The sequence below is a fragment of the Lottia gigantea genome (genome assembly GCF_000327385.1).
Source record: "Lottia gigantea unplaced genomic scaffold LOTGIsca_3, whole genome shotgun sequence".
Classification (NCBI taxonomy): domain Eukaryota; kingdom Metazoa; phylum Mollusca; class Gastropoda; family Lottiidae; genus Lottia; species Lottia gigantea.
This window is the reverse complement of record NW_008708986.1, coordinates 2,999,069-3,025,748: the sequence shown is the minus strand read 5'-3', so window position 1 is coordinate 3,025,748 and position 26,680 is coordinate 2,999,069. Positions and strand designations below refer to the sequence as shown.

At 36.9% G+C, this 26,680-nt stretch overlaps 4 protein-coding genes across 4 annotated transcripts; 2 read left to right on the top strand and 2 right to left on the bottom strand.

Annotated features, from left to right (window-relative positions):
- Positions 1–644: 644 nt before the first annotated feature.
- Positions 645–6,330, top strand: LOTGIDRAFT_182253 (hypothetical protein; the record flags this gene model as incomplete). The annotated part of the gene is made up of 5 exons (XM_009057207.1): positions 645–698; positions 2,896–3,122; positions 4,999–5,081; positions 5,561–5,707; positions 5,987–6,330. Coding segments are annotated over exons 1-5 (804 nt in total), but the record flags the coding sequence as incomplete, so codon positions are not given.
- On the bottom strand, positions 6,312–10,849 carry LOTGIDRAFT_228597 (hypothetical protein). Its single transcript, XM_009057206.1, has 5 exons — positions 10,810–10,849; positions 8,670–9,276; positions 6,728–8,310; positions 6,578–6,581; positions 6,312–6,344 (listed from the first exon to the last, which is right to left on the bottom strand). Exons 2-3 carry the CDS (start codon positions 9,244–9,246, stop codon positions 7,736–7,738), a joined length of 1,152 nt encoding a protein of 383 aa, XP_009055454.1. The 5' UTR covers positions 9,247–9,276; positions 10,810–10,849; the 3' UTR covers positions 6,312–6,344; positions 6,578–6,581; positions 6,728–7,735.
- A 2,013-nt stretch (positions 10,850–12,862) lies between these two features.
- LOTGIDRAFT_228596 (hypothetical protein) lies at positions 12,863–14,676 on the bottom strand (the record flags this gene model as incomplete). Its single annotated transcript, XM_009057205.1, has 2 exons — positions 12,863–13,512; positions 14,241–14,676. 2 exons carry the CDS (start codon positions 14,674–14,676, stop codon positions 13,175–13,177), a joined length of 774 nt encoding a protein of 257 aa, XP_009055453.1. The 3' UTR covers positions 12,863–13,174.
- Positions 14,677–17,263: 2,587 nt separating this feature from the next.
- Positions 17,264–24,445, top strand: LOTGIDRAFT_153303 (hypothetical protein; the record flags this gene model as incomplete). The annotated part of the gene is made up of 4 exons (XM_009057204.1): positions 17,264–17,520; positions 18,654–18,847; positions 23,948–24,259; positions 24,318–24,445. The coding sequence occupies 4 exons, from the start codon at positions 17,264–17,266 to the stop codon at positions 24,443–24,445; spliced, it is 891 nt and encodes a 296-aa protein (XP_009055452.1).
- Between the last annotated feature and the right edge of the window lie 2,235 nt (positions 24,446–26,680).

The following is a 26,680-nucleotide window of genomic DNA, read 5'->3' as shown; positions in this document are numbered from 1 at the left end:
TAATAAATTAGTTACATGCAGATTTCGGAACTTTGCATTACGAAGTAGACCTTGATACATGATTAAACAATAGTGCTTAATTTTGATAACAAAAGACAGCTCTGAAATTTAATAACATATTTGTAAGAAAGTTAATGAGCTACTTGAGCCTCTGTCAAAACAATAATTTGATATTGACAATCAGATTAACCATGTCCAGAATAGTTGAACCTTTAACCCTAACAAGATAAACCCTGCCGTGATTGTTGACATCGTAGTTAGCATCTATAAGATAGAATTGGCCATGTCCATAAAGCAGACATCCTGAATAGAACTGATACCAACTCACTGATTTCAGTGGAAACTTTGAAACTATTGATTTCAGATCAATTCTAAAGCATGACATAACATAGTTTCCAAGTAACTAGCAGATTGTACAATAACGGTTTCTATGGCCAGATTGAAAACAAATTCGCCAATCTGTATTAAGATCTTTCAGCAAATAAGATAGTCTCTTGTCAAAAAGAAAATTTTCAATCAATGAGATCTTTTAAGAATTACTCCAATTTCTAGTTTAGCTGTTAGTATAACCTACTTGATAGAACGAATGGTTTTGAAATCATATCGATGAAATGCATATTACTTTTTCAGATTTTGCAACAAAAGTGACGTTGCAAGTATATTTACTAAGTTTTGATACCATAAGCGAAGCTACAATGGTAAGATTTTTTTTTGGCTTATAGAGAAAACTTATTGAGACACCACTCATCTGACTCATGTCCTTGTTTGCCATCAAAGGAATATTTCATATTTAATAAGTATAATACTAGTATAATGTAAGTTTCACTGCTATACGAAATCGTGTTGCTATCGAGACAAAGCACGCTTACCTCAATGGATGGCTAATTTTGCTTCCACAATCCGGCATTCATTTCAATATAGTATAATTATAGAAGAAAATAATTATGTCATGTTTCTTTTTAAATCAATATTGTTGATAAAGCACCTTCAATTGTTGTTATAATCAATACGCCTTGCTGAAACAATGTTATCTTTTTATTTGTCTCATAATTAAATATTCATATGAGATGTATAGAGACATATATTGACAATAGGGAAGATTGTTTTCTGAATGCAGTGGGAATTATATCATATTTCAATAATAGTTGAGATCTTCAAGGAATTAAAAGATACTTTTAAGTCATTCTCATCTAAATGAGATAACTTCTGTTTAATCCTTTTTAAAAATACTTTCTGGAACACCCGATTCCACATAGCTAATGTCCCAGTGTGTAATATCTGGCACGATGTAACTATCGTCATCTGTAGGCCTATTACGATGTTTGTATGGCCACGTGAATGTGGACGTATATCGCCGTTGCCCCGTCGCCCCTATCCGTCCGCCCGTTCACATTTCTTCTAGACACGATAGAGGCTACAGTTATAATCCAATCTTAGTGATATTTGATATACATGTATATATTGATGAGATCTCAGTCAAGTTCGAATTTGGTATTAATGGGATGAACGGTTTTTGAATTTTTAGCTTAACTTAGTAAAAAAGCGTCAAATTTGGCTCGTAGACGAATGTGGTAATTATCGGAAGAATGATTTTAGCCTTATTTCCCTTGACTTAATGAAAACGTGCCAATTTGCCTTCAAGGCACGATAGAGGCTCAAGTTTTTGTTCGATCTTGGTGAAACTGGGTATAAATGTATATTTATTATATCTTGTTTAGATTTGAATTTTGTTACAACCCAAAGAGCACTTTTGAGAATATTTGTGATAAGATCTTATTTAAGTTTGAAATTGACGATATTTTGTTTTTCTTAAAGAATTGCACTATTTAAGGGTGTCAAGTTTGGTCTGTAAAGATCGTAGAAACTGAGGTGTTAATGCAATTTTAATGCAATTCGAAATAAATGTGTATGTTGATAAGACATATTGTCCATATTTGAATTTGATGATAATTTGATAACATGTTTTTAGCTATTGCCTTGTTTTTTAAAAATATTATTAAGATTATGAGAAAATGTATTTTTAAGTCATTGATGACTTTATCATTTCTGACAGCTGGTGGTGGGCGTATGTTATCTTGCCTGGCAAGCTATCTTGTTTTTGTTTCGTGGCCCATACAAATCAATCAGAACGGTTGTTTAGGCTGACAGTAGTAATTAAAATTGATGTTTGATATATGTTGCTTTATTATAGATTTTATGGGGTTTTTTTTTCACCTCAAATCGTCTGGGAATACAAATCAAGTCATTTCCTCGAGACAAACATAGATATAAAACTACAGCCATTGTCAACTTAATTGAAATATTTATAACACAACACTAATAATTTGGCAGGAAACCGATGTTGTTCTGCTCTGGAAATGAGCGTGTTCTGTTAAAAGTCTGTTTTAAATCGCTTGGAAACAGATTTTATAGACGTAATCTTAGCTGTCAATTTAGAGGCACTTTAGCTTCAGTATACTATTAGTCGATCCATAAATCATGAAGATTGGCAATTTTACAAAGTTTATTCATCAACAGGCTTTAGTCAGACTAAAAGATCTATCAATATTTAAACCAAATCTCTTAGACAGCTTAAGTGAACACCACCAGGAAAATATGATTGATCGAAACAAAACTATATATTTCTTGCCTGAAATAATGACTACGATTTAAATAAATTAATTTTAAGGAATTATGTAAAATTTATGTAATGAGGGTTTTTTTACATCCAAATAGCATGGGTCTATTGTTGAAAAGTCCGAATGCCATCTGCATCTATTCCCCTACGGTTCCACAGAATTAGCGAAATGAGAAAAATATTCTGTAACATAGCCTGTTTCTGAGATATGAGATAAATTGGACATCAACTTCATTCGATTAAGTATAAGCCTGATTTAATCGCCTTTTTATTTCTAGGATTACACCATAACCATCTATCTGAGACAGAAATGGGTGGATAGCCGTTTACAATTTCCAGATTATAATAAATCGGATTGGTTAGAACTAGATACTAGAAGGATTAGTGATGTCTGGGTTCCTGATACATTCTTCAGAAACGAAAAAGGTTCATCATTCCATAATGTCACAGTGCCAAACCGACTGGTACATATACATAAAGATGGCACTATTAACTACAGCTTAAAGTAAGTCATCTTTATTCATTAGTTGAATAACTTGATGTTATTATTCATTCAAATTTAAGCTGGGATTAAATGTCAGTTAACCTTTACTCCTATATGTTTATCCGGTTTTTTTTATTATATGGTTTGCAAAACCTTATCCCTTGGACAGACAACCGAAAGTAAAGGTGACAGAGTGGTGTGGGTAGGAAGGAGCTATATATATATAGATACTGTGTTATTGAATAAACAAAATGGAAAGCTATAAACCCTCCGACCATCTTCACCGCGTTAACCTATTACAAACTCGTCTAATTATACCTTGACTACAATAGCCACCTTTCTGATATCAGTTTTAAATGTATTGATTTGGTTGGATTGTACGTTAGCAATAGATATCGGAGTCTTCTGTAAACAATAATCCTTAATGTTTACAATCTATCTGTCGGCTATGATTGACTGTCTTCGCTGGCGTACAATCCATTGAAATCGGTACAGTCCGTTATACAAGAAAGGTGGCTATTGTAGTCAAGGTATTAGATGAAGTCCGACCTTCCTTTTATTTCCGGTTAAATGATAATGGTTATTTGAGATAAATAATTTAGGTGTTATGGCTCTATCTAGGCCATATATCAATGGAACATAAATAAATTATTATTCCACCGGAATTATTTTCTGAGCGTGTTTGGTAATATTGTCGAGGGTTATTTACATAGTTTAGTCTTACATTATTCAATTGCCTCTCTAATTCAATGAATAAAGTTATATTCATATAATGGACAGAGAAGATTCTAGGCAATCTGCATGTATTATACCAACACTGATTCTGGCATTGAATATATCATTTTTAGAATTAAACAAAGAAACTATTATAGACGAATATAAAGAGCATTGTCAAATAAGCAGTTTGAAACGTGACTTTTCCTCCTCTCAAGCTTTGTCGAAGTGATCCAAATTGTCGTGATTCCATTTCGAACGCAGAGAACTGATAATGTGTCGAACACAGTGATAGCTCTTAATACATTTAGTAATTTGATCCATTTCAACCAAGTATTTGGAGCGGTCATTTAGCATTTGATTGTTAAAACCTATCCGGACTTTTGTGATTCCTTCTACAACATAGAAATCACAGAAAAAAATAAAAATCTTGGTTGTGTTTATGTTGTGGTTTTGATATCGCACATGGTATGGATTTATTCACATATTTTGAACAAAGTCTGTATTTTATATTACGTATTACAACTAGTTCTCAATTTATGATTTCTTCCAGTAAAACGATCGGTTAGGGAAATTATAGTCATGAATAAAAATGTAAATAAAAATCTCGTGGTAGTCGTTATTGTAATATTTACTACCAGTGATATCAATTCTACAGGTTAAGGTGACCATTTGGGATTCTGCTGGGATAACTTTACAAACTTATAATCTGAATAATAACATGCAATTTCGTACTGAATCCCTTTGATTTTTCTCACACAGAAATCAAATTCTTTATATCATATATTCTGTATAAATGTAGCATTTTGATCACCGTAAATACTGTTAAGTTTTTATGGACATCCGATGGACATTGAGTATAGTACTGTAACGAGAATCTATCATAAAGGCTAACTTGAGGGGGTGGGGTTGCTTTCACTAGCTGAGATTTAGCCCGAAACTCGCCAATCTAATTGAAATTTAAAACACATAAACAACGTTGTCATCTTGTCAGTTAGGTTGGAAACTCTCTGACTTAACCAACCTCTGATATATATTTATTATCGGTTATCGACTGATGTTAGTCTAGAAATTTTGAACATGGTTTATTGGGAATGTGGTAAACTTTACTTTATATCAAATAAGATTTTGCGAGATTTAGCATGGTATGAACTAAATGCCTCAACTATGGTTTACCTTTCAGATTGTCGCTAACGTTGGGTTGTTCAATGAATTTAGTAGAATATCCTCTTGATAGTCAAGAATGTCCTATAGTTTTACAGAGTTGTAAGTTATATTTTTTTCATGGTTACTGAGTTGTTTCCCATTTCATCAATCAATCTATTACTTTACTATAGTGGTTTTGTAATAAATCATCATTTATATAATGATTTGCAAAAACAAATGTGATCAATGTAATGGTAAACAGCAGCTTTGGTATTGATTTGAGGTGAAAGATGTTTAAGATGTTTTGGGATGAATTTATACTGTCTTTTCATTAAAGAATCCAGCTGAATAAGGTTGACTGTTGGTTGAAGCATGACTGTAGTTGTTCGCAGCCTTAACAGGGTGTTGTCGTTTAGTTTTCTACATTGACCAATTTCAGCTTTCTTTCATGTGGTGATAATGATCAGCCATGACGCTAAATAAGGTTTAACTAGATGATCTGAAACAGACTCTAAAATGTTCCGAGGAGAAAACAGCAATGTCACCGTTAATTCCCTTATTTGGTTGCCTTGTATAAGCTTCTTTTATAATACTTTTAGATGCCTATACAAAAGATAATGTGGTATTTCAATGGTCTGATATTAATCCAATTACTATACCTAATGATTTAACATTACCTACATTTTATATTAATGGCTTTTATACTGAAGATTGTCTTGATTTATTTGAAAGTAAGTATGGTACGGGTGCTGATGTGTTTTATCGGATAGACAAGGAATGTCATCCTTTGCTGTAGTAGTACTGTATAGTGCTGCTTTTATATGCCGCATATGGTTATGAAATCAGATGATCGGAAAGAAGACGTCCTGACTTTTTTGTTGAATGAAATATTGAGACAATAAAAGACAGATGCTTCTAGATTTACCTGACAGCCATTACGTATAATATTAGAATGTAACATTGTGAGATGTAAGGTGATTTAAAATGTGCTTCAAACTCATACCTAAAATGTTTTCTTTTTTCAGAAAATTTCGCCTGTATACGAGCTAATTTTAAATTAGATAGAGCTATTGGTTATTTTATTGTCCAAGTTTATATTCCCAGTATGCTGATAGTTATCTTATCGTGGATATCATTCTGGATAGATGTTGAGGCAGTACCAGCTCGTATCTCATTAGGTGTATTGACTGTTTTAACAATGACTACTCAGAGCTCCGGCGCTCAGTCCTCGCTACCCAAAGTGTCATATGTTAAAGCTATAGATGTTTGGATGGCAATGTGTTTATTTTTTGTGTTTGCGTCTCTGTTAGAATTTGCTTACGTTAATGTAATGACAAGAAAAAGAGCGAAAAGAATTCAGATGGAGAAAAGTAAAGTAGGTATTGAAGAGGTGAGATGTTTAATCAAAATTACTGAAGACCTTTTCCATAGAATTAGTTTTTGATTCCAAGCTACGGTTGAGATAATTACGTAGTAATCCTGAAAGAGCAGAAACACTAACCGACTATTTCTGGGGGTATAGGTGGACACCAATATCTACCACAACTAAGCAACCCCTGGAACATGATACGAGTTATCCAGTACAATAATTACTGTAGCTGATTTGCTGTAGTAAAGAAGTAGGCTACATTTTTAATCTTCTGGAATACACGATTCCACTGTGCGACTGAGTTTGTCAATTCGGCATCATTTTCAGGGTTTTCTTTTTTCATAATGTTATTTCGCATTTGTTTGATAGATTAGTCAAATTTTTATCAACTTATTTCAGGAGATAAAACCATTGGCGAGTGTGAGAAAGGATAGTCCCCTATACCAAGCCAGACAGATGGATAAAGTAGCCAGAATAGCTTTCCCCGCTGTATTTGTTGTTTTAAATATTGTTTATTGGGCAGTATATAAACATTATGCGTTTGATGCAACTTGATAGAAGAATTTAACATTTCCTTCTTCTCGGGGATAGCTATCTGTGAATTATTGGTCGTATCGAACTTTTGAAACGAATTTACAACGCACATGAGAATCAGAAATCTCTTATATTCCGAAAAATATAAAGCATCGGAATTTTGCACCTACTTTCATATACAAGGGTATACAATGAAATTTATCAAGGTATTCCCTTACATGAGCCAAAGCCTCAAGCGTAGTATCAAATAGAATTCTAATAGTACAATCTGAAAGTTTTTCGTGGAGCATAAAATGCATAAAAATGAAACACTGTTAAGTGCTGACAATAAAAGTGAATATAAAATGAGTAGTCCTATCCCAGAGAAAGCAATTGGTCGTTGGTGGTTGAAGTTTCGATGAACAGACACAAATTGATGTATTTCTTCAGGAATTGTCCATAAAATTAAAGTTCCCATTGAAATAAAGTAGTTTTATTTGCAAACTTCTGGCAGCAATAATACATTTTGTAACATAATGATTATTGTAGTAATGTTCATGTAGTATAATTATATGAGTACATGTATATCATTCCTCTATCTATATCAGCTTTTGAAATAAGATACGTTGTCAGACAAGGTAACTTACGCCCTGACAGATAAATTATGCATTATGAAGAACAATATACCGTATAATTCCGAATGTAATGCGCACCCTTCTTATCCTCTTAGGGAAAATGTATATCATCCTAAATATTAAGCATCACTTCATCGATAAAAAGATGATATCTGTCTCACAAATTAGGTTGTTGCCCTTTCTCTGGCTTTGTTAGCAGTGGTAAAAATCGAGTTAGGTTTGGTTTTTTTTTACGTTATAAGGTTATATTAATGTCACTACTTTCCAACTGATTCATATGGGGGTGGTGCCCCAGCCGACTCAAAGCCATAGGCTGTGTTTGGCGCAGACTGTTGGACTAAATTTCTTTGAAAGAAAAGTATGAATTTTATTTCGGCCCTAGCAATTCCAGTTCCACGTTGTTCTGGGGTTCTGAGAATACAAGCCAATTCCCATCCTTGAGATGCCATTTCAAGAATCTTCTGTTCCCAACCACAATTAGCAGTAACACCAGAGAATCCACCATGCAAAGTTACGAAGTGGTCAATAAAGGTTCCTTGATAGACTGGTGTCGTATCATTCATCTTAGAAAGAGGCTTTTCAAAAAACCAAATGGTATTGGCATATGCTGTCATGGAAAATCCCCTACCAGCAACTTGACTATTGTCCACGAAAATTTCAACTAAACGCCATCCTTGACATAAGAACTGACCTAAATGTGAGGCCCAATCACAAAAAACAGTTTGACCACCAAAACCTGCCCTTACTTCCATTGGTACTGATATAATTTGGTACGTGTATATCTGTGGATTAGGGTGGGTTGGCATATCAAAGAACACGTCAACACCAATGGCTGAAAAAAAGAAGAAATAAAAAACATAATGAAAGCAATTGGCATGGCACCAAAAATATATGAAAAAATAATGAGAGTAGCCTACTATGTCAGAGTCAGTTCCGAATGAAATGACGCAGTTTACACGGAACTCTCCCTACTAGAGGAGACGTAAACGGTAACGGTCATGACAGATGTATTACCCTTAAACCCATCTCGCGTACAGTATGATAAAACACATACCAATGTGAGCATCATCTATTCGACCGTGACGGGGTGGGGTCTAAGGTGAAAGGGTGGCGGTGAAACATTGAACAACAGAACAATCTCTGACACCCTGAGACTGACCTACTCAAAAGAATAATGAGGAAGGCACTTACATGGTAAACGACCTTGTAATCCACCTGAGAAACCTTGAGCAACTTGCTGTCCAGTTTCTTCCATACAAATCAATCTCCCACCTTGTGACGAGTGTCTTGATATAGCTTGGATTAGTTGTGAAGAATCCGCCACCATCCCATGTCCTTCGGAGCTCAAGAAACTATAATTATATGTTCTTCTGGGTTCTAAAACCGACTTCTCAATTTGGAGTCTCCATCCTTCATTCTGGTACGGATAACGGTAATAAATAGCTTGATAAGGTACTTTGATAGTTGGATTAAACATACCAGAATGTGTCTGAGATGGAGTTTTGTAAAAAGATAACAGTCTAAAATTTTCATGGTAATGTTGTGATAACATGGGATAAAACGAGTCTACATTGCTTGACATCATTTCTTGTCCTGCACCACCAAAACTGTATTTTGCTGTGTTGGAGATTTCTAGGTTGATGAACCTATAATCTGGAGATGGACCTGGGTATGGTGGTTCTCTTGGTGGTGGTTGAGCTTGTGGTTGGTTTGGATCATGTTTATTAATAACCTGGCCTCCTTGGTGGTGTCCTGAAGAATTGCCCATCTTGTTTTTAAAAATACCTATAAACACGATCTGAAAAATATAAAACTTACTATAGTGAAAATATAAGTCTAAATATTTGCTTGGTCATCCTATGGAACTTTATCTCAGCCAACCACGTAGTATAAAAACAATTTCTGATTCGTCTAGAATGTAAATTTAACCATATAAGTAAAGTAAATATTAATAGTTAAAAGACTAACCCTATCAGCTGGTAAAGTAAATATTAATAATGAAAGGGTTAACCATATCAACTGATAAACTAGTAAGGTAAATATAATTAAAGAACCAACTCAATCTGATGGTAAGGTAAATATTAATAATATAGGTAATAATCCTATCAGCTGGTAGGTTAATAATTGTGAATTAAAGGACTAACCCAATCAGCTGGTAAAGTAAATAATTTATTAATAATTAAAGGACTAACCAAGTAAAGTAAATATTAATAATTAAAAGAATACCCTTATCAGCTGGTATTGAAATAAGTATGATGAGTAGGGTTTAGAGTTTACATGTATCTGAAATCTACTTCAGAAAGTCGATATTCAATATAGACTCAATACCACCCCCTTCCCTAACTCGTCGCATTCGTCGATCAATGCCTCATTGAATGAAGCGTTAAATGGCTCCAGTTCACTCGGTATACTGTGTCACGGTCGCTAACGAAGCAGGACATGCTCACCCTTCCTAAATACCTGTTTACACTTTGTGACTAGTTATTGACACGCCGTTTTCGGAGAGTTTTTATACCTAATAATTTCAAGTTGGAATGTTTCCTGACCGTGAAATCTTTTTGACAACATTGTGTGTGGCTTATCTATGTTTGCAAATTAGGACAACTTGTAAAAAATCAACTTACCTTACAAATCTTAGGTTAAATTAATGTCAATTTTAGTAAGATATATACATTAGTCCGTCAAGGCTACAAACTAACAGTCCAATCATTCAACCAATAAGAAAAATCCTCCCTGGTTTGTTAATGTCAACGAATAACCTAGTCCGAAATAGACTCAAATTAATACATGTACATTTCCGGAAATCCACGAATAATAGGTTTCCACGAAATTAGGTTACTTGACTGTATATGTAGGTGACTTGAAAATCATAAGAATTGAGATTACATTATATTCAAAAGAGCTTGATAAAAGTTAGCATATTTCGGACTAAGAATATCCATGATTGCGCAACATAACACGAGATATTGTGTCACAAATAAATCTTTCCCAATATGTTGTTGATATCATTGTGTACATAACATAATATAAAGTAATTGTTGCGTGTAATGAGAGTAAATACATTGTCATTGTATTAAGTACCATCATCGATGTCAACAAGATAGTTGAATAGAGGTCTGGATAATCATGACAACGAAAGCCTCAGTCTGCATCCTAAAGATTAAATCCTACTAATCTCGACTATGTTCATTAGAACAATGTACCCTGACAAATGAAACGATCTTTATTCGTTAACATGAAAAAGTATGTAATGTTGCGGTACATGAACCTCATGCGAAATGAAATTCGTGAAGAAATTATCATAGACATCCAACAAAATATTATTTCTTACCTGACCAGTTGCCAATCTATCGACCTATTTTGAAATAAAAACATACGGGACATAACTCTTTTTAATCAGACCACAGTGATATATGACTCACTCCACTAAAACATTTTATGCAAATGATTGTGGCTATTTTAGAAATCTTCTTTCTCTCTCCCTTTTGGGGTTTTTGCATGCCTATATTTGGGGTAATTTATGGTCTAGATTTGGAATTTGATGTCTGAAATTGCATTATCTTTAAGATTTGGTGAGATGATGAGAGACCTAAAGGCCTAAGGCTAATTCTAAAAAAAGTCGTTTTGTGAACTGCCAAACTCTAGCGGATGAGCATAACCGGTAGTAGTCTACTTTCTATTTTAGTAGCTCAAAATTTTCATGGTCATCATATATTGAATTTTTTAGGAGACATTGAGGATTGGTCAGGCTTTCATTTGACATATTGGAAAGCTTTCAACGAGATTTCTGGAAAAAGTTGTAGAAGGTTGAATGTCGTCTTTTAACATGGGAAGAGATGACAAATGAATTAGTGGAGTGAGTCTATATAAAGTTAAAGATGTAAAGTTAACTGCAGTGTCGTGTATACTATACAGTTCTATGGTTAACTGTATGTAATTAAAGCTACCATGGTATGACAGGAATATTTGTTCGAACAGTAGCTCTACAATTATAATGATCGTGAGGAATGTGAGAAATGCATCGTTTTGTGGAAATAATTTTTAACAAGTCAAATATTACAAACTATTCAATTTAAGTAGGTCTGCATCGTATCACTACGGGTTTTGAAATAGTCTTATTAACACGTATTAAACTAAGCCCACTACACTTCATTTTTTGGGCATGGACATGAGATTGTTGCTATTTGCATCTGACCAATCAGATCGGTAGAACATACAAGAACACATTCTTTCCAAATAAACATTCCAAAGTAAGGTTTGAATTTCTCTCAGTTTCAATTCTTTACCGAAAATCTGACTGAATTTATACAGTTCATATTGTAATGACTTTTGGTGGTTATCAAACCATTGCAGCAACCATGTGGTATGCAGAAGGATAACACATGGTATAGGGATGTTTATTGGTGAGTGATGTAATAGAGAGAGAGTATACAGAATAGTGCATGACAATATATACATGGAATAGTCTATTATAATACTATATTCAGCAAGGAAAACTATTATGGATATACTACTCCTGTAATTTAATTTTGCTGAATGTTCTACCTACTTCTAAATGTCATTTAAAGATTATAATAGTTTGAAGGGGTGGTAAATTGGGTTATTCTATATTATAGATATTATTAGGTAATACTATGACACATATTAATCAAAATATGTAATGACACGCTGCTTTCGTTTTGTCTTAACGAGTGATTTGTTTTGATTGGTTGAAATTTTATTACCAAGACAGTAGGGGCCAGTTTGATTGGACATTATTTAGCTATGAATACGTAATTTTTCTCACTTGTATTACCAAGGTCTCGAGGAATTATGACGAATGGGGGTGTGGTTTGGACATGATGGTAGGTCTGCTATGAAAAGTGTATTAAACAAATGCACATATTGTTGACAATTACCCAACCGTGCCCCCATTAATAAAAATTCAATTCATTCATACAATTGACCTGGACCTCATATGCACTTCATTCATTCAATTTAACCCAATAGTTAATAATAGTCAATAATAAATCGATAAATAAATATAATCGATCATCGTGGTATACATCGATAAGGATATCGGCCGACGATAATCTCTGACATTATCTGGGTATCGATATTTGCAGGTAGCAGGTAGTTCAAAATAGTTTGAACAATTAGGGAATAATAACTAATGTTAATGTTTATTTCTTTTCAATCTTCAAAAAACAGTCCCCTTATCGTACAAACTGACCCAAAACTATATCTGCGATACGCTCCTCCTCTTGCCCCCCCCCCCTCCCCCCTTCGACCAGTACCCCTAAAAGATGTGTCCCCTCCCCCCCCCCCACCCCCTCTGTTTGCAAAATGGATCGCCGCCCCTGGATATATGGAAACGTCACTGTTCAGACGATATCTTAAATCATAATTCAAATCATATACATGTATATTATTGGTCTTAGACAGCAGCGGTTTGGATCAAAATTGTTTTTTTCTTTAGTGAGTTTTAAAGTTATTAATGTTACTATATAATGTTACTACTTTTGAAGGAATTCTTGTCTAGAGTGGTGCCCGAGGCATCTTAAAAAAACGTAAGCCTTTGGTGCTGGCTATGGATATATGTTTCTTTGAAAGAAAATTAGGAATTTTATTTTGGCCATAGAAACCCCAGTTCCACGTTCTTCTGCTGTCCTAAGAGTACAAGCCAATTCCCATCCTTGAGATGCCATTTCAAGAATCTAAATTCTAAATTCTAAACCACAGGAAGCAGAGAATCCATCCTGCAATGTAATACAGTGATCAACAACAGTTCCTTCGTACATTGGTGTAATACCATCCGTCTTAGGATCAATCGTTTCAAAAAACCAAATAGTATCAGCGACATTACTTTTGTCAATGAATATATCAACCAATCGCAATCCTTGCCACAAGTTCATTTCTAAAAATGAGGCCCATTCACTGCACACAGTTTCACCAGAACCTGCTTTTATTTCCATTGGTATAGGTTGAAGATGGTACTCGTATATATGTGGATTTGGGTGAGTTGGCATATCAAAGAACACATCAACACCAATGGCTGAAAAACAGAAAAACCGTTTGGCTCCGTGGCACCAAAATCATGCGAATTCATAGTGAAACTGGTCGTATTTTGCTCATTAAAATATATGAAGTAAGTGTCCCAGATTTAAGCATTTTGATCTATGAAGACAGGAATACGCGGGGTACAGTTAACATATCGAGCATAGGTAAAACATATTTAAATATTACTAGTCAAAAATCAAAATCAGTGGATATGCTAACACCAATCTACTTGAAATTAAATAACAATTTCTTTATAACTTTCGGTCGGACTCCATATAGTTATCTAAAAAGATTTATACCAACATAGTGTAGGACCTACCGTTTACGTTCATTTCAACCAATGAAATAGCTTGAAACGTCACCAGTACGTGACCCTGGTATAAATCTCGTTAGATTTCTATGGAGACCGACAAAAAATAATAACGAAACGAAATTGTTATCTAAATACAAGTATATCGTGCTAAAACATACGATTCATATCAAATACATCAATTATAGGAGTTTTATCCAGGATGTCGTATAGACGTCCCCACTGAAATTCAGCAGTGGAACCCTTCTACTCAAACGTACAATTGCATAGGACACAAAAATAAGGCTCGTAATCCTTTCATGATTACATGATAAACCATAAACCAATGTCTCCATCATCTGCTTAAAAATAGATAAAGTTGAAGGTTAGCGGTTAGACAACCAACAGAACAATTAAAGAGGAATAAAACTTACAGCCTCGTGATCCACCGGAGGTACCGTGAGCGACTTGTTGTACAGTTTCTTCAATACAAATCAATCTCCCACCTTGTTCAGACATTGTTGACATAGTTTTGATTAGTTGTGAAGAAGCCTGTAACGTTCTGCAACTTTCTATAACCGACTTTTCAATTTGGAGTCTCCAGACTTCATTTGGGTTCGGAGAACGGTAAATGTTAATAGCTTGATTAGGAACTTTGATAGTTGGAGAAACCATACCAGAATGTGTCTGAGATAATGTTTTGTTTAAACATAAAAGTCTAAAATTTTCATTGTAATGTCGTGCTAAAGCTTCTACATTTCTTGACATCATTTCTTGTCCGGCACCGATTTCTAGGTTAATGAACCTATAATCTGGAGATGGACCTGGATACGGTGATTCTCTGTGTTGGTGTCCTGGTCTATTTCCCATATTGCTTTTGGAAAAACCTATAAGTAGTTTCTTTCACATTCTGAAAAATATAACTCCCTACAGTATTTATTGTCTTTTTGGTATTCAGAGGTTGCAAGGTTCAGGGGCAAGTTCGTCTTAATATTTGCATGGAGCTCAATCTCAGCTAACCGTTTATAAAAAAAAATGCAGGAATTTGACCTGGTTAGCTAAACAAATACACGGCTCTCCAAAATGAAATACATTTTAGTACAATATGCACAGTGTATAATGTGATGTATTTACTCTAATGCTGTGACTAGAGCACGCATATGATATTTAGTCGGAGATTGCTTTCCATACAGTACACTAGCTAGTCACGTGACACGCATTTCTTAGTGACGTAATTTCTTGTAATGTAAGCCGCCATTTAGTAATAGCACATGTATATTATTATGCCAAATAAATGAGTCCTTACACTCTATGTCCACAACAATTAAACGTGACATTGGCGACGAGAGATAAATAGGAGGTTTGAGAACGTTTTGAAAACATTTTAACGTACGATACTCAACTTTTTAACGGTCAAAATGGCATTAAAAGGAACACTGTACGAGGAATTCGATGTCAAAGATGGCGACATTTCCTGTTACATAGCAAGATTGGACCAATTTTTCATTGCCAACGATGTTGAAAATACGAGAGCCAATGCCGCTAAACGACGTGCAATACTTTTAAGTAGTATTGGAGGGACGCCATTTCAAGTCTTGACTGATTTATGTTTTCCTGCAGCTCCTCACGTGAAATCATATGATGAATTGAGTACGTTACTAAACGAACATTACAAATCGTCCAAGATTCCAGTCACAGAACGTTTCAAATTTCACAATTTTAAACAAAAGGAAGGACAGTCCATAACAGATTACGTCAAGGAATTGAATCATATGGCAACCTATTGTGAATTTACTGCTAGAACTTTGGAAGAAAATCTGAAGGACAGCTTTATTTGTGGTTTGCTAAACACTAGTATTCAGAAGAAATTTTTGTATGAAAATAAAGATTATCATGAATCAGTTAGACTTGTCAAAGCAGAAGAAGCAGCCAGGCAAAATGCCAAAGATATGAATAAAAGGGATAACAACAATAGTACCAGTACGACTACTCCTGTAAATAAAGTCTACTCCAGGAAACCTAGGGATGCTCCTTCACAATCGCAGTCCAAACCTGATGGATTCAGATCACGATGTGACAGATGTGTATTATCCAATCACTCTAGAGACGATTGCTATTATAAAAACTTCATAATTGGTTGAGCACTCGAAGACTAATTATCTGCTCCACTAATTAGTGTCATTATTGTCACTTACAAGTGTTGAATTACTAATCGATATTAGGATAGCTACTTTTTGCTGGACTTAATAGTGTTTAGTTATTGTGATTTGTGAGCTGAATTTATTAATTCATCTTGCATATTTTTGTGGATGTTGATTTCTTTGGATTTAAATGATTACTTCTACTAATTATTTGGATAGCCGCTTTGTGTTGGATTATTCCTAGTGTTTTAGTGAATTGTTCTTTTGTGAATTATTCACAACTCTGATTTCTTTGAAATCATACTATCTTGGTCGTTAGATCCGCCAGATCGCAGTAAGATTATACTGAATTCTACTCTCTAGTCAGTCATAACACTTATTCAATTGGTCGTTAGATCCGCCCGGATCAAAGTAAGATTATACTGAATTCTACTCTCTAGTCAGTCATAATACTTATTTAACTGGTCGTTAGATCCGCCCGGATCAAAGTAAGATTATACTGAATTCTACTCTCTAGTCAGTTATAATACTTAATTACCGTTTCTACTTACTCTAGTCGGTAAAATGGAAAGCCCCAAAGCTGGTGCTCGTACTATGGCGGAAGTGTTTAAGAGTACTCCAACTCCAAAAACCTCCCCCCAAAGCCACACCAGACAAGCCCTATGATCATGTAGTTCTTGTCAGACTCGAGGAGGGTCTTACATTCAAAGGATGTAAGGCGACAGCAATCGGTCGGGAAATTAGATCTTGGGGAATTGCCAGATTCCCAATGGTCAAGATCTTAGGCAATGGATCGGTTCGCTTAGCTTTCCAGGCGAGGGAAAGCGCGGACATCGCACCTACTAAGGACAGCCTACTCGGTAGAAAGTCGAGGATGGGGGTACCGCAATCCGTCAGCTCAGACCGATGCGTTGTGTATCGGATACCATCTGCTTACTCTGAGGAGGAATTGTTAGAAGACCTTCATGAAATGGGGTATAACGTATCTAGTGTACGTCGATTCAAAGTTAAGGAAGGAGCCGAAGACGGCACGGTAGTACTATCGTTCCCGAAAGGGCAGATTCAAAGACAGATCGGAATCGTCTACCTGATCCGGTATACCTACCCCTACGTGCACGGGGTCCGCCGCTGCTACAAATGCCAAAATTTTGGTCATCTTGGCAAACACTGCCGAGGGACACCAAAATGCGGCAAATGTGGAGGCATGCAAGGCACCGGATTCAAAGTGTGCCAACTGTAATGGAAGGCACATGGCAGGTGACCCAACTTGTCCTAAGTTGAGGAAGGTCAAACATACACTAAAGGTAAAAGCTAAGATGGCTATATCTTTCAAAGAGGCAACAGCTCTTGTGACCATACGGGAAGGCTTTGAGGCAACGAAACCACAGAAGAAAGATCATTCTTCTAAGGTTGAGAAGCCAAAAAAGTCAAATCCAGTATTGGAAACAACCGTCCCCCCAATAGTGTCTAAGGGGTCCGGCTTCACACCAGTGTTCCGGGATGCGGAGAGTTTTCTAAACTTGATGCTGGACGTTGCAGAAATTGCTGCAACAGCTGCCAACTCCGACGAAGGGTATGATAGGCACAGGGTTGGCTCGAAGATCATTCAGGCCGTCAAAAACTCTGCTGAGAACTTTAAAGAGCTCTCCCTCCCAGTTAGTAGCCAAACGGACGTTTCCCGAAAAAGGAAAAAAGGGAGCACGAGGAGACCTTGACCCACGACACAACTAACTGCAGATCAGCTGTCAAGTACGTCAGAACGGTCAACAGGTCGCATCCTTTCGATGCCATCAACTCCAAATTCAAGTAGGACTGGTGCGCATCTAAAGCCGAAAATTCAAACACAACGGCTTATGAGTCCAACCCGGAAGTGAGAGAAGGAGAGGAGGAGGCGTTGGAGGAGGATGTTCGATCTGAGCACTCCAACTCCAATACTTGCTTAACCCCTGGGCACGACTGGCAGGACGAATAAAAAACGCCTCGAACGGAACAGGATTAGACTCGTATCTTTAGTACTGTCGCAATGGATCGCAGTCTCAAAATCCTGCAGCATAACCTGAATTGCCTTCGGGCCAGGCTCACTGAACTGATTAAATTTCTAAGTACCGCAAGGTACGACGTTCTCTGCTTCCAAGAAACCAAGCTCTATCCTGGAGTTAAAGATACAATATTGCCCGGATATCGTTTATCTCGACTGGATAGGCCTGGTGCTCATAGCAAATGTTTCGGTGGAGGACTCGCAATCTATGTCAGGACTGAACTATCATATCAAACACTAGTCCTGCACAGTACGGAGTTCGAAGTCAACGGAGTGTCCCTCTCGCTTGCCGATGGAAGCAAAATTGCAATAGTCAATGTTTATCTGCCGCCTGGTAAGAATGTCATTGAACCAAGCTCGTTTCGAAACCTATGCGAACAGATTTCACACCGGAACGTCCTGTTCTGTGGTGATTTCAACTCTAAACACAACGCATGGAGATCGTACAAACAAGACGAGCGAGGAGAGGGATTACTCCAATTCATTGAGGATAACGACATGTACATACTTAACGATGGGAGGCCTACTTTGATTCATAACTCTTCTGGGGAGATGTCTCATCTAGACCTTACTATCGCAACATCTAATATAGCTTCAAACTGTGAGTGGCAGGTCAGTTCGTCTGAAACGCTGGGAAATGATCATCTATCAATAAATATCACTTACAGGGGTCAAATAAAGAGGGAAGGAACCGTTGGAAAACCAAAATGGCGAATCGCAAAGGCAGATTGGATAAAATTTACTGAAAACTGCTGGCAGTGGGACGTAAAGGATATACAGGACGCCGATGTTGATGTCTACGCCAACAATGTCACCATGGTCCTCATGGAGGCAGCCAAGGACGCTATGCCTAGAACCTCTGGTAAAAACAGGGCTTGTCCTAAGCCCTGGTGGTCGGACGCCTGCCAAAATGCAGTAAAGCTTAGAAGGAAAACACTACGTCGTGTTCAATGCAACCTCAACACCGAAACAAAACGGGCATACTTGGAAGCCACAGAGAACGCCAGGAAAGTAATCAGTGAGGCTCACACCAGTCACTGGCATGGCTTCTGTCAAACGCTAAACCAGCATACCCAGTTCAGGGATGTCTGGGCCAAAATAAAATCGATGAACGGCACTAAATCTACCCGCGAAATCTCCGTAGTAACCTATGGGGATAGAGTAGGAGAGAGCGATAGACAGAAGGCAAACCTTATGGCTGAGAGCTTTGCTGACGCGAGTGGTGATAAACACCACCCTCCCGAATTCATGAATCGAAAAACTAACTTCGCAGTGGGCCATTCCAATGTGTTGACGCACATAGATGAAAACGATCCACTGAATCTCCCTTTCACGTCTGATGAACTTCAGAAAGCTCTCTCGTCTAAAAAAGACAGTGCAGCTGGGGAGGATGAAGTCAAGTACTCGATGTTGAAGAAATTGCCTCCCGAAGCTTCGAAAATCCTACTGGATTTCTTTAACGAATCTTGGACCAATGGCCACGTACCGACAAAATGGAAGACGGCATCCATTATACCTATCCTAAAGGCAGGGAAAGATCCCAATAAAACGGAGTCTTACAGACCCGTCAGCCTGACATCCACCTTATGCAAAATCCTCGAAACGATGGTAACTCATCGTCTTCGGTATTACTTAGAAATTAATAATCTTCTAGATAAGAATCAAAGTGGGTTCAGAAAGCTCAGATCTACGGCGGATCACATAGTTAGGCTACAACACGCAATGTCTAAGACATTGAACAGTTCTGGGGTCCTCTGTGCAGTGTTCGTAGACCTAACGAAAGCTTTCGATCTTGTCTGGACAGATGGATTGATGCACAAGCTGCGCCAACTAGGAATAGGTGGTCGTATGCACAACTGGATAGCAAGTTTTCTTGCGGACAGGAAGATACGTGTAACCATAGAAAAGAGTCTCAGCGAAGAATTCAGTTTGGAAAATGGCACGCCCCAAGGCTCGGTTATTAGCTCACCTTGTTTAGCGTAATGGTCAATGATATCCACAACCCCAAATACCTGTCAAACAAATTTCAGATCGCGATGTTTGCTGACGACAGCACTTTTTGGGGGAATGGTACGTTATATACATGTTTGGATCGCTTTGCAAAGTGGGCAAATAACTGGGGATTCAGAATATCCAAAGCCAAAACGGTAAATATACGGCAATGTACCAATGTTGTGACGCTCATGATGATCTATCGTGCGCTGATCCGGCCCATCTTGGACTACGGTTCACAGGCATTCCTGACCGCCAGACCAATGCTCCTTCATAAGTTAGATGTCATACAGCACAAAGCCCCCCGACTAGCCACCGGAGCAGGCATCGGCATAAAATCGGAGTCATTACTCTAAGATGTTGGTGAGGTTCCTCTACAAATCCGCAGAGAGTTAGCCCTTAGATACTGGTCAAAATTGAAACACCTTGGAGAATCATCTCCTACCTACCTCGAGACCGCGAGGTTCAGCCACGCCAAAAAAACGATAAGCTTCGGACAGTCAGTTCGGGATTCCGTTTGGAAATATGGGCTAGATAGGTTGCCCATAAAGCCTCTTGTATTTTCCCAAGTTGCTCCTTGGACGCCTCTCGCCTCGAGATTGGATAAGAAACGGGAAGATCCGTGCATCGCTCGAATGATCGCCTTAACTCATATGGGCGCAAGGTGGTCGGAAAGCATACGTATCTATACTGATGGTTCACATAACCCGGATGATGGTACAACGGGTTTGGGGATCTACGTCCCCTCGAGCAGCACAAGAATTAGCAAGCGATTGCCCAATAACTGCTCAGTGTACACCTCAGAGATGCTTGCAATCCTTTATGCGGTGAAATATTCCGCGGGCCACTATCATTCAAATTATGTAGTACTAAGCGACTCGCTAAGTAGCCTGACATCGATACTCAACGATTCCTCTTATTCCCAAGCGGAGCTAGTGGATGAAATCAGGCAAGCGTGCTCACTTGTACATAGTCAAGGCAAATCAATCGAGTTGGCATGGATCCCGTCTCACGTCGGCATATAAGGGAACGAAATTGCAGATGAACTCGCAAAAATAGGACTAGGGCTATCGGAGATTGACCGGATAGACTACAGTTTAGTAGATAGTTCTGAAGATTTTAACGACACATCTGATGATAATGTTAACGGAAATGACAGTAAAGAAAATGGTGAATTTGCTCATACGATTTATAGGGTGAATATGTTTAAAAACTGTAAACCAATCAAAATTGATATGACTTTATTGGGTGTTTTACTAACTATGGAACTTGACACTGGTGCCGCAGTGACACTTATTAGTTACGAAGATAACGTGAAATATTTTAAGAATCATAAACTGGAACATAGTAATAAACAATTGCATACTTATGCTGGTACTAAAATAGAAGTCTTTGGTGAAATTGTGGTCAATGTGAGATATGGAGAACAATTGTTTAAGAATTTGTCTATTTGTGTAACGCGAGCAGATCATTACGCATCTCCATTACTTGGTAAGGACTGGATCAACATAATTAAAATAGACTGGAACAACATATTTTCACAATCACAAGGGCAGTTCACAGTAAGCCGAAATCCTTTACAAGAATTAAAGCCACGATATGCTGAAGGTTTCACAGAAGAATTGGTAGGAGTTAAAGGGGTGAAAGCTCATCTTTATATGAAACCAGAGGCAGAGGCAGTGTTTTGTCGACCGCGACCTGTGGCGTTTGCGTTACGACCTCAGGTTGAAAAAGAACTTTTGCGCTTGCAAAAAGAAGGAATCATAGTACCGGTTGAATTTAGTGAATGGGGTACACCTTTATTTTGTATAGCCAAATCTGATGGAACAGTTAGAATATGTGGTGATTATAAGGTGTCAGTGAATCAATATATTAATACAGAACAGTATCCGATTCCAACGCCAGAAGAAGTGTACGAGAAGTTATCAGGAGGTCAAAAGTTTTCGAAAATAGATTTACGGTGTGCTTATCAACAATTCATCCTAGATGAGGAATCACAGAATGTTGTTACGATTAATACGCACAAGGGACTATTTCGTTATACAAGATTACCTTTTGGTGTCATCCAGCCCTGCAATATGCAGGCAACGTTTTATAGATCAAGTACTTTCGGTTTTAGACAATACCTGTGCAATTATGGATGATGTATTAGTTACTGGAAAAGATGACGCAGAACATTTTGAGAATTTAGACAGACTGTTCAAACGATTTGAAAAGTATCAGTTACGTGTTAGATTTGAGAAGTGTAAATTTCTACAGGACAATGTTGTGTATATGGGTAGAATGTTATCTGCTGATGGTTTACGACCTACGGAAACTAAAGTTGAAGCGATTCGCAAAGCACCTACTCCTACGAATGTTACTGAACTGAGATCATTTTTAGGTATGGACAATTCTTACCGAATTTATCAACGAAATTATATCCACTGAATGAACTATTAGGAAATCGGGAGTGGAAATGGACAAATGATTGTCAAACGTCATTTGACACTGTGAAACGACTTATTAGTTCGGATAAACTATTGGTTCATTATAATACTAAGTTACCTTTGGAACTTGCTACGGACGCATCACCTTATGGTGTTGGTGCAGTGATGCTTCATAAAATTGGTGGTGTACGTAAGCCTATAGCTTATGCTTCTAGGAGTTTGCATAAACATGAACGTAATTATGCACAATTGGATAAGGAAGCATTATCAATTATATTTGGTATTAGACGTTTAAGGAATTACGTATATGGTAGACATTTTACAATATTAAACGATCATAAACCTTAAGAACGTATTTTAGGATCGAAGACTGCTGTTCCTACGCTAGCAGCACAACGTTTACAACGATGGGCAATAGAGTTATCAGCTCTTGATTATGAATTGAAATATATTTCTTCTAAAGAGAATGCTTATGCTGACGCATTATCACGTTTACCACTACCTGCAACAGTCAATAATCAATCATTAGATGTTGATATGGTATACAATATTCAGGATAAAATATTGGATAGTTTTTCAGTTACGAGTAAACAGATTTATGCAGTTACTAGGACAGATCCAGTATTATCACGAGTTTTACATTATGCAAAAACTGGATAGCCAGATGCTGTAGACGATGAACGATTAAAGCCTTATTTCCAACGATGATTTGATTTAACAATTGAACAGGATTGTATTCTATGGGGAATAAGAGTGGTTTTACCAGCTATATTTATTAGTGACATTTTAGCAGAATTACATGCCACACATCCGGGCATTGTTAGAATGAAGGAAATCACACGTAGTCATGTTTGGTGGCCGAATATAGACAAGGACATTTCTGATATCGTAAAAGGGTGTTCTACGTGTCAACAAACCAGAAGTTTGCCAGCTTCTGCACCATTAATGCCATGGTTATGGCCAGGTTCACCATGGACTCGTGTGCATATAGACGTAGCTGAAAAAGATAATAAGAATTATCTCATTGTGGTAGACAGTTATTCAAAGTGGCCTTCTTATGAATAGTACGACATCACAGGCAACAATTATTGTTTTAAGAGACTTGTTTAGTAAATATGGAATACCAGCACAGTTGGTTAGTGACAATGGTCCTCAATTTGTCAGCGAGGAATGTAAACTTTTTCTCAAACGGAATGGTATTAAGCAAGTATTAGTTGCACCTTACCATGCTGCCAGTAACGGTGCTGCCGAACGCATGGTACAATCATTTAAACGTGCTTTAAGTGCAAGTATTAAGATGGAATTAACTCTCCAACATCGCATAGATGCATTTTTGTTATTATATAGGTCAACTAAACATCCAACTACAGGTTGTACGCCAGCAAAACTTTTCCTTGGTCGGGAAATTAGGACACGTCCTAGTTGGCTACATCCTCATGTGAAATCAACAGTTCTTGATCATCAAAGTAATCAAAAAGCTAATCATGACAATTTAATTTCTCTGTGGGAATTTTACCCAGGAGATTCTGTTTTAATTAAAGACTTTCGACACAAAGGTACATGGTGGCCTGGTACAATAGCAGAAAGAACTGCTCCTAAGTCTTATGTAGTAGTTCTACGTGACGGTCGTGTATGGAGGAGACATATTGATCAAATGAGGAAGGGAGACAACTCTCTTGAAGATAATGTGATAGTTGAAAATAGTGAGGGAGAGAATACAGAAGTTAATAAACCAATGGTTAATTCTCCAACAGATTCTACTACAGTACAACTGGGGGTACACAAACCTGATAATTATAGTCAGTTGAAACATCATCAGCAGACTAGTTTACCAAGAAGAGTAAGATGGGAAGGTTTATTCAGATCAAACGTTCACTCCAGAATCAACTAGTAATGATCTGACTTCTTCAGTAGTAGATAATAATTGTGGTGATATGAACAGTGCAGCTGATAGATCTAGTAGCAATAGAAGTGATGTATATCCAAGGATGTCAACGCCTAATTCTAGAGAACCAGATAAACATATAACTACACCATGAGAAGATTCAAAGTCAAGTACCAAATCTTCAAGTACTCAAGTTCGAAGATCTTCGCGAATTGCCAATAAAACACAAAGACTGATAGAAAAGTTTTAATATGTCAATTTGTATATGAATAATCAATATTCTTTGTGTGCGTTACGGATACTATAAATTACGTGTTATTATCAAGTAGATAATTTCAGATTTAGTTATGAACAGTATTACTTTTAATCACGTTAATTTCGTGGACATTTAATCATAGTTATGTTTTCATAAAGGATAAACAATATGGAAGAACATTTAAGCTTAGCAAGGAGGAGTGTGATGTATTTACTCTAATACTGTGACTAGAGCACGCATATGGTATTTAGTAGGAGATTGCTTTCCATACAGTACACTAGCTAGTCACGTGACACGCACTCCTTATTGACGTAATTTCTTGCCATTTGTAATAGCACATGTATATTATTATGCCAAATAAATGAGTCCTTACACTCTATGTCCACAACAATTAAACGTGACATATAACCTATTCGAAATCTACTTCTTCCCCTTAAAAATTGTAAAGAGGTTTTGTAGCCTTTTTATGTGTATTGGGGACGCATTTGACTTCAATTTGGGACATTCATTCGTCCGATCGATGCCCATGGTTCCTGCATTGGCTGCGATTCAAGAAAGAGTTAACCGGAAATGACGCATCTCCCACAAGAGAATTTGTAACTAAATTCTAAACTAGTTCATGATAAAGAAAGCCTCAGTCTGCATCCGAAAGATTAAGTCTCACTAATCGCGACTATTAGAGCAATAATTATTGCAGGGCGGTATAATCGGTTAATTTTTTACCCTGACAAATGAAACGATTTTTTTTTAATACGTGAAAATGTTGAAAATGGTGTACGAACCTTCGAAATTATCACAGATATCAAACACAATATCATTTTTTACCTGGACGGTTGCCAATCTATCGACCTATTTTGAAATAAAAACATACGGAAAATAACTCTTTTTAAAAAGACCACAGTGATATGTGTATATGTAATATAGTCAACTATATGTAATTAAAGCTACCATGGTATGACAGGAATATTTGTTCGAACAGTAGCTGTTCAATTATAATGATCGTGAGGAATGTGAGAAAAGCATCGTTTTGTGGAAATAATTGTTAACAATTCATAGATTTCGAACGAATCAATTTAAGAAGGCCTACTACACTGCAGACGTGAGCACATGTCAATAATGACATTGAAACAAATTGCAAAGTCATACAATGCCAGGGCGATATTCAATCATTCTGATGAAATAGAATATAAGTTGCAGAGCGCATGTGAAACATTTGTTTCTTTCTTTAATTTCAAATTTTTCAAGTCAATAGAGCCTACTTGAAACAGAGTTTAAATAATTATATTTAAGACGATATAAAAACGATATGCCCATATCGTTGACAATTACCCAACTGTACTAAAGGTTTCCGCCCACGAGAGAACAAATCATATGAACTCACCAATGATAACAGATCATCAGATCTATACTACGAAGGAATGTTCGATGTAAAGTAGGGTTTTTAAAGGATAGACCGGGGGCACCCCCAATTGTACCCCAACTTTATTTCTACAAATCTCCAATATATGTGTCAATGTACAAAATCAATTCATTTTTTTCTAAAATTTTCTTGAAAGAACCCTCTAAGACGTTCTATGAGAGGCTTGCGACTGTGGCACCACCACAGAGTAGCCAAAATTTGAATTCAGCCTCAGCATTTGTTAAATTCTCTAGGATCCACATTTGAGTGATTCCGTTGCAGGGTTAATGTGATAAATAGAACTGAAGATGCTCAGGACCTAACGCACATATCGATGTACTGAGCCTACGAGAGCAAATAATTTGAAGTCATCAAAAAACGATAACAGATCATTAGATCTATACTACGAAGGAATGTTGGATATAAGGCTTACAACAAAGTTTTAAAGGGGGTTTAGCACCTTTCCTGTTTCACAGAGGGTTTCTTGGATTGTCCTCTAGCGAATACAGCCAATCACAGTCCTCGATTAGTACTTTCATGCGCAGCCATTTTGCCATTCTGTGGAGGACTCTGATTGTCTTTATTCAATATCATACAAACCAATCAAATTATTGTATTTACAAACTCTCAACACAAGTTAACTGTGTACTGTGACAAAATGAAAACGGCCCAGATTATTGCGTAAATTAGCGTAAAGTATAACCATTGAAATACCTGCGATATAGAAAAGTGGT